Raw genomic sequence first — 14,516 nt, forward strand, 5'->3', positions numbered from 1 at the left:
CTTTGGCATGGCCTTTATCTGATGGTATTTGAAACTGAACCAACTTCCTGCTTCCAGGCATTAACAAATGAGGGGCTTCATGTTGTCTAATGTTATTTCCTGAGCTGAAGACAGATTTCTTTTCTCCAATTCATTCAAGTTTTTTTTTTTTTAAGAAAAGATCTCCTTTAGACAATTAAATTTCCCAGAATTGTTTAAGCATTGTTTTTGTTCTCAATGAGAATATTTCCTATTTAACTCCAGCTATGTCACCTGATGGGAATTCTTGTGACTGTCCGTCACTGCCATGCTCAGATAATTCGCAGCAGAAGGGAGAAATAAATCCACTAGCCTGTCCAGTGTCAGAATCCCAATTTAGAACATTCAGTCTAATAAGTTTCTGGCCAGAGGATGCAAGGATGAACAAGGATGGCATTTGCCCTCTAAGAGCTTACAATCTAGAAGGGGAGGTGCAAAGGGACATTAATTACATAGGAGACTGTCATGTCCTGACTTCTCTCCTCTGACCCACTTCTGGGAATGAAACCAAGGGAAGGGTGGGGTGAGGGCACATTATGTATGAAAATGCAACAGTATGAAGACTTACTACCTAAGTATGTCTCAGTATATGAAAGGAGAGAGGTCGTTTGTTCTGAGGCCTCAGGAAATGTCATTTTTGTCTAGTGAGAGACAGTACATCATCGTGGTTAGGAATGTGGACTCTCCAGGGAGGTTGCCTGGTTCAAATCCCTCCGCGGCCACTCACTATGTTTGTGATTTGGGGCAAGTTCTAAACTCTCTGTGCCTCAGTTATCCAGTCTGAAAATGGGTGTGATAATTGGGCTGTTGCAAAGGTGACTTAAGGTTAACAAGTTTAAATTGTGTCGAACAGTGTCTGGCTGGTACTAAGTGCCCAATAAACATTAGCTATTATTAGTAAACTTCTAAGAGACTCCCGTATTCATTTTTGTTTGTTTGTTTGTTTATTTATTTATGGCTGTGTTGGGTCTTCATTTCTGTGCGAGGGCTTTCTCTAATTGCGGCAAGTGGGGGCCACTCTTCATCGCGGTGCGCGGGCCTCTCGCTATCGCGGCCTCTCTTGTTGCGGAGCACAGGCTCCAGACGCGCAGGCTCAGTAATTGTGGCTCACGGGCCTATTTGCTCCGCGGCATGTGGAATCTTCCCAGACCAGGGCTCGAACCCGTGTCCCCTGCATTGGCAGGCAGATTCTTAACCACTGCGCCACCAGGGAAGCCCGAGACTCCCGTATTCTTAAACACAATTTTTGAATTTCACTGCTTTGGCAAAAGAACCGTACATTTTTTTTCCTCTGAGGCCCTAGCTTTTTGCTGTACATTTACACCTGCAGTATTTAATGTTCGTTGTCTACGTTAGTGCAATCTGTAGGTATGTGTAATTTCAATATAGCAGAAATACTGCTGATTCTCGTAGCGGAGCCAGGACTCTTGGGCTACAGCCTCAGATTGCATTGGCATCGATGATGCTACTTCATCTCTGCTCTGCTGAAGAGTCTGGTAGTATGTACGAGGAAGAACTTTCCAAAAATTTAAACTAAAAAATATTCCTAGACCAATTATCCAGTCATCCTTTGCTCTCAGTTATTCTTCCTTGTAAGACACCCTTTACATATCTCAGTATCCAGAACTGACATCCATGGCAAACACTGCTAGGTAATGGCCATGATGGACACAACATTAAAAGCAAAGGGAAACTAAAGGTGTCACTTGTTTGCTCATAAGCAGCAGGATCCTTGACGCCTGAGCCGCACCACAACATTTGAAGTAGACACGTTTTGGGTTGGCTGTCCAGCTCACAGTGGTCCCCACCCTATCCCTTCCCCTGTGTTCAGAGGTGCTTTCCAGGGACTGTGCTTGTGTGTGGGCCCACTTCCTTGGCTACGCTTGACGGCAGTGACGGGGCTCCTGACCTATTCAGGATCTCAGTCGTAGAGGTTCAGCACTGGCTCCACGAGGGTCAGGCTTTCCACGTGGCCGGCTTGCAGGATCTTAGTTCCCCGACCCGTGATGGAATGCTGGGCCCCCTGCAGTGGAAGCGCGGAGCCCTAACCGCTGGACGGCCAGGGAAGTCCCCCAACTTTCTTTTTTTACTAAAGTTAGAGTATATTGGTTTTGGTTAGTTGTAATCAAAGCGCCCTAACTAATTCAGCACTGTGTGGGAATGAGAACACTAAAGGAAGATTTCTGCAATATCTGTGCCAGAGATTTCAAATCAGTGCGTTTGTAAGTGAGGGTTTACTTGGAGAAGCAGAACGTCCACGAGTGCTGTGGAACAAGGAACATATTGTAGGAAGCAGAGCTCACACAGCTGTGGGAGAAAGGGTAAAGCTGTGGCGTGGGTGAAGGAGCTGGAGTGTGCAGGAGACCGGGAAGCTGTGCATGTCCGGCTGTGAGAACAGGGCTGTGAAGGGGCTGATACAGAAGTCTATGGAAGGTCGATGCCGCTCTGTGTCCGTGAGTGCACAGACAAGTATCCGGTGGCGAGCCTGGGGATTCTGTTGGCTGGCAGGGTTAGTAGTTGGGAAGGATACCCAGGCATCAGACGGGGAAGAGAAAGCACAAGCCAGAACTGGCCAGCACCTCTGCATCTGTCTCTGCTGCCACTGACCTACAATGACCTTTCAAGCCAGATGTCTGCTGCTTCACTGCCTCTTCCCAGATATCACACTTTTGGCCAGGATAACGGGCCAGGGAAAGCCATCTGCAGAACAGAGTTCCCAGAATAATCGAGTTGACGACAGAACACTCCTGTACACAAGTCTTTGAGAGACTAGGAATATACAATCCTGCACAGTAGGTAAGATACAAGACGAGAACAAAATATTAAAATTTCCTAAGTGATTATAGTGAACAAACGTATTTGGGAACCACAGCTTTATGCTACCACCATCCGCTCAGCCCGGTCAACTGAGTTAAAAACTGGAGTCATCTTAGATGCCTTCCTCTCAGCTACCCTCAGCATCCAGTTACCAAGTTTTACATAATTCTGCTTCGTGAACGTGGTCTCTCTTCTCTATGCTCATTGCAAATGTTCACGATCTCCTGCCTGGACTGTTGTTTCTTTCCTAACTGGTCTTTCTGCATCTTCCACAGACCCATCTATACTACCATTACATCAGTGGTCTTAACCCTGACTGCACTTAAATTTTTTTCTCTCATTTATTTATTTATCTATCTATCTATTTATTTATTTATTTTTGGGCTGCGTTGGGTCTTCGTTGCTGCTCATGGGCTTTCTCTAGTTGCGGCGAGCGGGGGCTACTCTTCGTTGTGGTACGCGGGGTTCTCATTGTGGTGGCTTCTCTTGTTGCGGAGCACGGGCTCTAGGCACGTGGGCTTCAGTAGTTGTGGCACATGGGCTCAGTAGTTGTGGCTCGTGGGCTCTAGAGCGCAGGCTCAGTAGTTGTGGCGCACGGGCTTAGTTGCTCTGTGGCATGTGGGATCTTCCCGGACCAGGGCTCGAACCCGTGTGCCCTGCATTGGCAGGCGGATTTTTTTTTTTTTTTAACATCTTTATTGGAGTATAATTGCTTAACAATGGTGTGTTAGTTTCTGCTTTATAACAAAGTGAATCAGTTATACATATACATATGTTCTCATATCTCTTCCCTCTTGCGTCTCAGACCCTCCCTCCCACCCGCCCTATCCCACCCCTCTAGGTGGTCACAAAGCACCGAGCTGATCTCCCTGTGCTATGTGGCTGCTTCCCACTAGCTAGCTGTTTTACATTTGGTAGTGTGTATATGTCCATGACACTCTCTCACTTCGTCCCAGCTTACCCTTCCCCCTCCCCATATCCTCAAGTCCATTCTCTAGTAGGTCTGTATCTTTATTCCCGTCTTACCCCTAGGTTCTTTATGACTTTTTTTTTTCTTAGGTTCCATATATATGTGTTAGCATACGGTATTTGTTTTTCTCTTTCTGACTTACTTCACTCTGTATGACAGACTCTAACTCCATCCACCTCACTACAAATAACTCAGTTTCGTTTCTTTTTATGGCTGAGGAATATTCCATTGTATATATGTGCCACATCTTCTTTATCCACTCATCTGTCGATGGACACTTAGGTTGCTTCCACGTCCTGGCTATTGTAAATAGAGCTGCAATGAACATTTTGGTACATGACTCTTTTTGAATTATGGTTTTCTCCGGGTATATGCCCAGTAGTGGGATTGCTGGGTCGTATGGTAGTTCTGTTTTTAGTTTTTTAAGGAACCTCCATACTGTTCTCCATAGTGGCTGTATCAATTTACATTCCCACCAATAGTGCAGGAGTGTTCCCTTTTCTCCACACCCTCTCCAGCATTTATTGTTTCTAGATTTTTTGATGATGGCCATTCTGACCAGTGTGAGATGATATCTCATTGTAGTTTTGATTTGCATTTCTCTAATGATTAATGATGTTGAGCATTCTTTCATGTGTTTGTTGGCAATCTGTATATCTTCTTTGGAGAAATGCCTATTTAGGTCTTCTGGCAGGCGGATTCTTAACCACTGCGCCACCAGGGAAGTCCCTGACTGGACTTTAGCATCATCTCGGGGACTTTAAAAATAACCCAGTGTTTACTCCCCACCCCAGACCATACATCAGACCCTCTCACAACCACCTGATGTGGTACATTCTGTCATTAATTCTGTTTTGCAGATGAGCAAATTGAAGATTAGCAAAGTTAAATAACTTACCAAGGTTTAAGACTAAGAAGTAGTGGGGCTTAGATATGCACGCATTTATCTGAGGGCAGAGCCTGTGCTCCTAACCACGTGTAGAATGCCTTCCAAACTGTGCTGCTGGGCTGATTAGAGGGATGGTAGGGCCAGCAGGTGAGGTGAGGTGGGGAGCCCAGTTGGAAGTGTAGGGTTGAGGGGGAGTTGATGAGAACAGCTCTGAACTTGGTGGTTTGAATGGCTTCTTAGACAACCAAGCAGTGACATTCAGGCAGCAGTTGAAAATACAATTAGGGGTGGCGGGGATGGAGAGCAGGAGATGGACACAAAGGACAGTTCTGGGGTAGAATGGACAGGATTCAGTGAGCACCAAGGAGGAGGTGGGGGGATCTGTGGCATTGTCTCCCGGGTTTCCAGTCTGAGAGGAGGGCTCAAGGGGAGAGCAAAGCTACCTTCAGAAAAAAGTTAATGCTGGGAAAGCAGCAGTTTGGGGAACGGGCAGGAGAGGGCAGTGAGAAACCTTTTGGAGGTTCTACATTTGGGAGACCAGCAGAGCCACTAGGTTGGATATACGAATCGAGTTTGGGAGAGAGGTTGCTGTGAAAGATGCCAGTCGAGGTCGTATCAGAGTAGTTGAAACCTTGGAGATGTATACGATAGTCAGGTGGAGGGTGAGGGATGCTCAAGAAAAAAGGAAGGTCAAGGATGCGATGCTGGGGAAGATTCAAAGAAGGGATGGGGAGAAAGGAGAAACCAAAGAGGGAGACCCAAAGCGGGAAGCAGACAAGGGAGGACCACAGGGATGGATGGATGGATGGCTAGACAGATAACAGACAGAAGACGGAGATCTATTGTAAGCAATTGGCACATGCACTTGTCAGGGCTGGCAATTCTGAAATCTGTAGGGCAGGTGCAAGGGCTGGAAACTCAGGATTTGAGGCTTCCATCCTGAGGGAGAATTTTTTTCTTCTTCAGGAAATCTCAGTCTTTACTCTTAGGGGCTTCAGCTGATTGGATGAGACACACCCACATCATGAAGGGTCATCTCCTTTACCTCAAGTCAGCTGATTGTAGATATAACCACATCTACAAAAGTACCTCCACAGAAACACCTGAATTAGAGTTTGATTAAATGGCCGGGTTGATTTAATAGCCTGGCCCAGCTGACACATAAGACCTACATCATCATGCAACTCTTGTTGACCTGGCATCCGTACACATCTCCTTAAGCCATTCATGGTCTCCAAATAAGGACAGTAGCAAAGTACTTCCACTTAACATGACACAACTGCCCTGAGTATAACCCTAAACTCACTAACCTTCTCTCCAGAAGAAGACGCATAATCCTTGCGTGATGTTCAGTCTTCCCCTTCATGTCCTCGGACTTAAATACTGTGTTGTAAATTTAATTATTATTAGTACATCTTATGTTATGTAAGTGGATACGGAAGAGAAGAAAACAAAGATAAAATATAAAATAATACATCACGTATCTTTGTCTTCTCCCTTTCTTATCCATGTATAAACAGAGTCCTAACAAAATAAGGAAGAGATTCTCATGTCAATTACAGTTTTCAGCTATGTAACTGGTCACCTGGTTGGAGATGGTATTTGTAACTGCCTCCTTCAACTAATCCTTCCCTTTGCCTTCAGGAAGCACCTCAGCTGGTCCTGGTTATTTACCTGCTGGGGTGACCCAAACCTTCATTGTGGAAAGGACTGGACCATTAGTAGTCCTCCCTGAACTAGGTTGTTATAGTTTTCCAGGGACTTTAGTCAGAGGGCATGGAAATACTAAGAGGTGCCCTGAGGGATCTCCTATATTCCAGACATACGCTTCCTTGCCTGCACTGTGGCATGGCAGTCCAATGTCCCCTTGATAGTGAGGATCAATCACTCCAGTCAACACCATAAGTCCCTTCTTTGCCTGTTGATTCAGAGACACAAGGCACCCAAAGCTGCCAGGTGGCAATCTTAACTTCCAGTTAAATGGCATGATTGTTGTTTTTCTTGGTGAAACCATTCCGCCCTTTGGAACTAACACCTCTAGGCCAGCTGAACATAAGGTTGTGGGAATAGAAGGCAGAACTTTTGCTAGTGGATCACTAAGGCTTATAGCGAGAGATGCCACTCCCATTTCCATCCCTTGATTCTTCGGACCCATGAATCCGGCCATGGGAGAAATAGCACCATATATTGGACACTGATTCAGAGCATCCAGAGAGAGCTTCCTGGAGAACCTTGCTCAGATCTGCAAGGTACTGCTACCTAGTGGTGCTGTAACTGAGTCTTCAAAAGGCCCCTCCATTGTTCTATCAAGCCAGCTGCGTCAGGATGATAGGGAACACGGTTAGACTAGTGAATTCTGTGAGTGTGGGTCCATTGCCACACTTCATTTGCTGTGAAGTGACTTCCTTGATCAGAAGCAATGCTGTGTGAATAAGGCATTTTATGAGTCCATGGATGGTAGTTTCAGCAGAAGCGTTGTGTTCAGGAAAAGGAAATCTGTATTCAGTGTAATTATCAACTCCAGTAAGAACAAAATGCTGCCCCTCTCATGATGGAAGTGGTCTAACGTAATCAACCTGCCACCAAGTAGCAAACGGGCTGATCACCCTGGGGAAGGCTGCCATATTGTTGGTCCTGCTGCTGGCAGCTTGGACCCTCAGCGGTGGCCGTGGTCAGGTTGGCCTTGGTGAGTGGAAGTCTGTATTGCTGAGCTCAGGGATAACTTCCAGCCCTGCCACCATGACCACTTTGCTCATCAGCCTATTGGACAATGTCAGGTGTAGCTGGAGAAGGAGGTTGACTGGTACCCACAGAACGGCGTCATCCTATCCACTTGAGGATTACGATCCTCCTCTGTTGAGACCATAGCATCTATCTGTGACACAGTATCTTCGAGTTTTTTGCCCATTCAGAGAGGTCTATCTGTATACCTCTTCCCCAGATCTCCTTGTCACCAAGTTTCCAATCATGTTCCTTTCAAATCCCTGACCATCCAGCCAAACCATTGGCCACAGTCCCTGAATTGGCATATACTTGTTCTTCTGGCCATTTCTCCTTTCAAGCAAACTGAACAGCAAGGTTCACTGCTCAAAGGTCTGCCCACTGGGTGGATTTTCCTTCACCACTGTCCTTCGGGGATATCCCAGAAGGGGCTGTAGTACAGCTGCTGTCTACTTTTGGGTGGTACCTGAATATTATGCAGGACCATCTGTAAAGTAGGCCCAAGTTTTCTCTTCCTCAGTCAACTGATCCTAGGGAACTGGCCATGAGGCCGCAGGTGCAGGCTGCGAGAGAGAAGGTAGTGTAGCAGGTGTGGGGACCTTGGGCATTTGGGCACCTTCCTCATGTAACTTACTTGTGCCTTCCAGGTCTGCTTGAGCCGCATCTCATATGTACCACTTGCATTTGATGATGGAGTGCTGCTGTGCATGCCCAGATTCATGCCTGTGGGTCAGACGGCACCCATGAAGTGCAGCTCAGCTTGCACGGCGATGTGGTGGCCCATGGTTAAATGTTCAGTTAGTACTGAGGCCCAGCAGTAAGTGAAAGGCTGTTTCTCAGAATGAGAGTACTTATCCACAGAGGATGGCAGGGCTTTGCCCTGTCATCTTCAGGGTCTGTGATGTGACGCCCCTATAGGGGTCTGACCCAGCCTCCACCAGCAGCTACCACCACTGACCACTGGATCTGCTGGACCACATGGCTCAGATGGCAGAGGGCAGCTCACAGGGCAGCCCGGACGTGGTGCAGAGTCTTCTTTTGTTCTGGGCTCCACTCAAAACTGGCAGCTTTTCAGGTCCCTTGGTAAAGGGACTTGAGTAGTACCCCTAAATAAGGAATATGTTGCTTCCCAAACCCAAAGAGGACCATTAGGTGTTGTGTCTCTTTTCCGGTCATAGGAAGGGCCAAATACAACAACTTATCCTTCACCTATCCCACCGGACCTCTAGAAATCCCACTGAGATGGAAGGCTCTAGAATTTTTGTCAGATTTATCTTCCACGCTCTGGCATACAAATGTCTCACCGGTAAGCCTAGAATAGCGAGTCTTTCCCACTCACTAGGACCAATTGGCGTAACATCATCAATGGAATGGACCAGTGTGAAGTCTTCCGGAAGAGAAAGGCGATAGGGTGCCTGCTTGACCAAATGATGATGTAGGGCTGGAGAACTGATCTATCCCTGAGGTAGGGCAGTCTTTGCTGCACCGCTGGTTTTGCCAGCTGAAAGAAAGCTGCACTGGTGGTCTTCACAAACAGGTATGGAGAAAAAACGTTTCCCAGACCAATAGCTGCATACCAGATACTAGCAGATGTATGAATTTGCTTAAACAGTGATGTTACAGCTGGTATAGCAGCTGCAAGGGGAATCAGCATGTGCTTAAATTTATGATAATCCACTGTCATTCTCCAAGACCCATCTGTCTTCTGCATAGGCCACATGGGCATGCTGAATGGAGAGGTGCTGGGAATCACCACCCCTGCATCTTTCAGGTCCTCGATGGAGGCACTAATCTCGGCAATCTTTCCACGAATGCAGTCTTGCCTTTGGTTAACTCTTTTCGAAGGCAGAGGCGGTTTGTAGTGGCTTCCACTTGGCCTTTCCTACCAAAACAGCCCTCACTCCACAGGTCCCAGAGCCATGGTGGGGATCTTGCCAATTGCTGAGTATCGTTCTAATGATGCATTCCAAAACTGGAGAAATAACCCCAGGATGAGTGCAGAGACCCACTAGGAGATGGACCTGAGCTAAAACTCCATTGATTACCTGACCTCCATAAGCCCCTACTTGGGCTAGCGGACTGCAGTAATGTTGTGGGTCTCCTGGACTCAGGGTCAGTTCAGAGCCAGTGTCCAGTAATTCCTGAGAAGTCTGATTATTTCCTCTCCCCCAGCACACAGTCACCCGAGTAAAAGGCCCTATGTCCCTTTGGGGAAGGCTGAAGAAAGATTAATAGTATATATTTTTTGGCAGCGTTGCAAGGTCTTTCCTGGAAGAGACAGACATCTCTTTCGTTCAAGGAGTTTTGGGTCTGCAAACTGACGCAAGTCTGGGCATTGATGGAGTCTCTCTGTTTTGGTAATTAAAGTTCGGCTTTTGTTCCCTTGACCTAGAACTTTTCTGCTCATATAGATCAAGTAAGAGTTTAGTAGCATCCTCATCGAAGAACCCCATGATTCACCGGCCAATGCCATAGGTTTGTGGCTGTCAGACTATTCCAGTTGCTGCTTTGACTCTGCTGTCCATTACAGAAACCATGCCCACCCTGCCTTTGGTGATTCATTGTCACCATGCGGCCCCAGCTACTCTGGGGTCCAATTATCCTCATTGCATTTAAGGACCCACACTGCAGTGGCATAGTTCCCACTATAATTTCTGACCTACAGAGAAGAGTTGACCAACGATGCTGGGTCACAAAGTTATTTCTCAGAGTCACGGCAAACGGTGTGTCCTCTGGACCCTCTCGGAGTGAGTAAGCAGGTCATATGTGATAAATCCACTCTAATACTTCAACCTCCCTAAGCCTTTAGATAATTCCTTTCCAGTATACCAGGGCAGTTCTGGCATTTCCACTTCATTTAGTGTAGGTCACCTCTTGCCCCATGTTTCTGTCAACTAGCTAAACAAACAGAGCTTTTTTCTAATCTCTCAAACCACAGCACTGAGTCCAGCTCTCTGCTTCGTGGTCTACACCGTTAAATTCAGCTTGATCCAGCTTTTTTGTTCCTTCCACCATCTTCCCACATGCTTCACATCCACGCTCATATTCATTCCGTCCCACAACTCTCCGACTCCTAAGCACATCCAGGTGTTTTCACTGACACAGTTCTTATCTCGTGAAGGACCTTGACCCTCCTGTAGTTCTAGCAAGATCCTTTCCCTTCCTCCAGAGAGCCTTTCCGATCCTTCTTCACGACACTCCCTCTTACCCCCAACTTCTGCAATGTTTTGTGCCAAACCTCTGGCTCGTGGCATATTCCACTGCATGCTGTTATTTAGTTTCATACGCACATATTTCTCTTGCCCGCTGGAGGGGAGCCCCTTAAGGGCAAGAACCGTGTCTGACAGGTGCGGCGTCAGGGATGCTCTAGCAGCCCCCTTGAAGGAACCGAAGAGGCGGGGAGTCGAGCTGGGCACGGATTGCAGCTGTGTCCTGGGATGGTTGCCCGAAGTGGAGAGGGGCATCTGGGACCAGTCCAGTGCTGCCAGAAGATTCAAATAGTTGGATCCTCATTTCCTGTTGAACTGCTCGCCCCCCTCTTTCCCAGTGTGGTCTGTCGTCTCCCCTCGTTCTCCTCCCCTCCCCCGCCCCGGCCCTCTCCTCCCCTCCATCTCTTCCATCAACCCTTTGGTCACTTCCCTAATTATTGTCTGCGAGGCACCCTCGTAGACCCGCCCGGTCCCCCGCCCCAGGAAGGCCTCCCAGTTTCTCCTTCTCGGAGCACCCGTTCTCCCCACCGCACTTCCCCTCTCGTTTTCGTCCAGCAGACGGGCAAGAGCGAAAAGCAAGCTTCCCGAGGTCCGGGAAGCAGGCTGTGGGCCCGCCGGCCCCGCCCGCCCCAGCCGCTCGCGTGTGCTTGTGTGCGTGTGTGTGTGTGTGCGTGTGTGCGTGCTTGTGTGCGTCTGTGCGCGCGTATGTGTGCGTGTGTGTGTGTGCGTGCTTGTATGCGTCTGTGTGCGCGTATGTGTGCGTGTGTGTGTGTGTGCGCGCGCGCGCGCGTGCCGAGGCCGAGGCTGGGGAGGAAACGGCCCGCGCGGCCTGGGAGGAGGAAGGAGCCTCCCCTTCCTCGCCAACCCCCTCCCCACTTCCCGTCCGGCGCGGCCGCTCGCTTCCCGCGCCGCGGGCCTCGGGGCGCACGGAGCCCGCCGGCCGCCGCGGAGCTGGAGACGGAGGAGGCGGAGCGGGAGGAGCCGGCGGGGCGCATGCTGGGCGGGGGTCCCCAGGGCGCCCCGGCCGGTGGCGGCGGGGGCCACCGCGCAGGTAGGGGTGCTGTCACGGCGGCCCGGCGGGTCGGGGCGGGGGTCCGGCGGGGAGGGTGCGCTCTTCTGTCTGGAAATCGTGCATGTCCGGGCTGCGCCGCTGTTAACATCTTGGGTTTATGCGTCCTTGCGAGGTGAGGGAAACTGAGGCAGGGCGCGTGGCGCGCCGCGCTGGGGTCGTTGTCGCGCCGGGTCCTCCCCGAAGACCGTGCTGAGATCCCGGGAGCCGCAGTTTTGGCAGCAGCGCCGGTCGGACCCGCCCGGGCGGGTCCCGGTGGCCGAGGAAGGCGGCCGGAGCGCGCTCGGGTTTGGATGCGCCCGGGGACTGCGCCGTCCGAGCCTCGGGTCGCCGTGCGCCCTCACCCGCGGGCCAGGGGACGCCCGGGCGCCCGGTCCCGAGAGCGCGTCCCGACCCCGGGCCGAGTCTCGGCTTCCACCCCATCGGGGACCTGGAGGGAGGAGGTTGGGGTGGGTTGAGGGACGTGGTGCAGGCACCGCCCGCCCCAAGTGGCCGCTCGGCGAGCAGTTTCACCTCCCGTTTACCTCGGCCGTAGTGACGCCCACGCCCGGCTCGGAGCGACCCCTCCGCTTCCACCGCCCCGAGAACGGGTCACGCTGTCAACGCTCAGGGTTGACACTTAGGCCATTAAGTGCACAGCTGCTTGTCAGGAACGGCAGGACGTCTCCTACCATCTCACTTTTAAAATACATGCAAAGGAATTTGAGACTTTGGGAAGAGAATGAGGTCTGGAGTCCGGGAGTGTGTGTCCTTGCTGCTCCAGAAGAGGGCCGGGCAACTCCGACGAGCCCTTTAACATCTCGGAGCCTCGGTTTCTTCGAATGTAGAAGAGAGCACTGCGAACCCATTCCCCCCTCCACTCCCACCCCCCCAATCCGGTCCCATAGACTTGCTGTGTGTGAAAGCACTTTGCGAAATGTATGGTCAGATGGGCAAATGCGATCTGGACAGTACCGGAGTCTTAAGAGCTGGGGTATGAGGCAGTCAGCCTGCATCTCAATCCTGGACTTAGTTGTGCCTCAGTTGCCCCATTTATGAGATGGGGGCAATGGCAGTGCTACCTCATAGGGTCCCTATGGGTTTAAATGTGGCCGTGGATGTGAACCCCCAGCCCAGAGCTGAGATACACAGTAAGCTCTAAATAATAACCTCAGTTGCTCTTTTCACTAAGCAAAACCTAATTAATTTGGAGTGGTGTAGAAAAACCAGTTTGATTTGATTAAAGTATGAATAGCAGAGTTTTTTTTTTTAAGTTGGCTATTTAATTAATGAATGAATTAATTAATTTTTGGCTGTGTTGGGTCTTCGTTTCTGTGCGAGGGCTTCCTCCAGTTGCGGCGAGCGGGGGCCACTCTCTATCGCGGCCTCTCCCGTTGCGGAGCACAGGCTCCAGACGCGCAGGCTCAGTAGTTGTGGCTCGCGGGCTCTAGAGCACAGGTTCAGTAGTTGTGGCTCACGGGCCCAGTTGCTCCGCGGCACGTGGGATCCTCCCAGACCAGGGCTCGAACCCGTGTCCCCTGCATTGGCAGGCAGACTCTCAACCACTGCGCCACCAGGGAAGCCCCAGAGTTTCTTTTAAAGGAAGTTTAATCTTACTAAGTTCAGGCATGGCACATGAAGTCTTTTGAGGGTCAGTTGAGACCTGGCACTGAGCAAAGAGAGGCCTGGAGCTGCTTTCTAAGCTCTGTGATCTTGAGCCTCAGTTTCGTCATCTGTTTACAAAAATGATAAAATGGGGACAGTAGCTTTTTGGACTGATAGAGCTGCCTGAGACTCAAATGAGGTAAAAGATCTGAGAGCTCCTTGAAGCCTGCGAGTCACTGCACGAATATAAGATGTCACTGCTACCAAGAGGAATAAGAACATCTGCAATTTTTTTTTACCGCTTACGGTGTCCCAGGCAGTCTATCAGGAATTGCTCTGATGAAATCCGCCCCAGACTGTTGTAAGGTAGATACTTATAATCCTTCTCCCTGTACAAAGCTGAGATTCAGGGTCACCCTGCTTCTTTCCAAAGGTCATGTGTCTGTGGAGGGTACAGCTAGGATTAGAACCCCGGTGTGGGTGCCTCTCACAGCTGTGTTCTCAACCACTGGCCAAACTGAGGTTATGCAGACGAGCTGTAGTTCAGAGCAGACCTGTGTTAGAACAATTGATAATAATATACCCTACATATTTATAGACTCCAAAATATGAGTGAATTGTTAGCCCTGGCAGAAGAGACTTTGAAATAATCTTAATTGTTTTCATCCCTATGTAAAAAAAAAATCCCATTTTAAGCTGTCTTCTTGCAAAAATACGCAGTGAAAATTTGCAGAGAATAAACGTACTAAAACCTTCAAAGAACGTATCACAAGAACTCATCAGAGATCCCCTTAAAAAATAGAGTATTGAATCAACACTTTGAGAAAAAGGAAAAAGAAAGAACTCATCAGAGATCTCAAGACTAAATAGAGCCTGCCTGAATGTTTTATTTTAACACATAAATTTGCCAGGACCCTTAGGATGGCACAAGAAGGGTAAACTGGGATTGAGGCTTTTGGTGTCATGGTTACCTGGGAGGGCTGGGACCCAGGACATTTCTGCAAGGACCTCACTGTTCACCTGAGATGCCCTCAGAAATGGACCATTAGGCAAAGTCTGTGCACCTGAGGGAGGGCGAATGCCAGGTTTCTGTGCTGCAGAAACAATCCCTAATTCAATTGTTTCTCTTATTCTTTTTTTTTCTCGTTTATTCTTTTTTCTTTTTCCAAAAGTAGTGGGTGCTCGTTACAGGAAGCACAGAAAACTACAAACAAGAAAAAGAACACTGAAAACCACCAT

At 49.2% G+C, this 14,516-nt stretch overlaps 1 protein-coding gene across 2 annotated transcripts in view; it reads left to right on the forward strand.

Moving 5' to 3' along the window:
* Positions 1 to 11,545: 11,545 nt before the first annotated feature.
* DISC1 (DISC1 scaffold protein) overlaps positions 11,546 to 14,516 on the forward strand; it is a 363,915-nt gene continuing 360,944 nt past the window's right edge. For both annotated transcript variants that reach the window (XM_057530626.1, XM_057530625.1), the window contains exon 1: positions 11,546 to 11,675. In XM_057530626.1, the coding sequence (XP_057386609.1) occupies positions 11,618 to 11,675 (58 nt within the window). In that variant the 5' untranslated portion in view covers positions 11,546 to 11,617. The remainder of the gene's footprint in view (positions 11,676 to 14,516) is intronic.

Source organism: Balaenoptera acutorostrata, chromosome 16, assembly GCF_949987535.1.
Source record: "Balaenoptera acutorostrata chromosome 16, mBalAcu1.1, whole genome shotgun sequence".
Lineage (NCBI taxonomy): Eukaryota > Metazoa > Chordata > Mammalia > Artiodactyla > Balaenopteridae > Balaenoptera > Balaenoptera acutorostrata.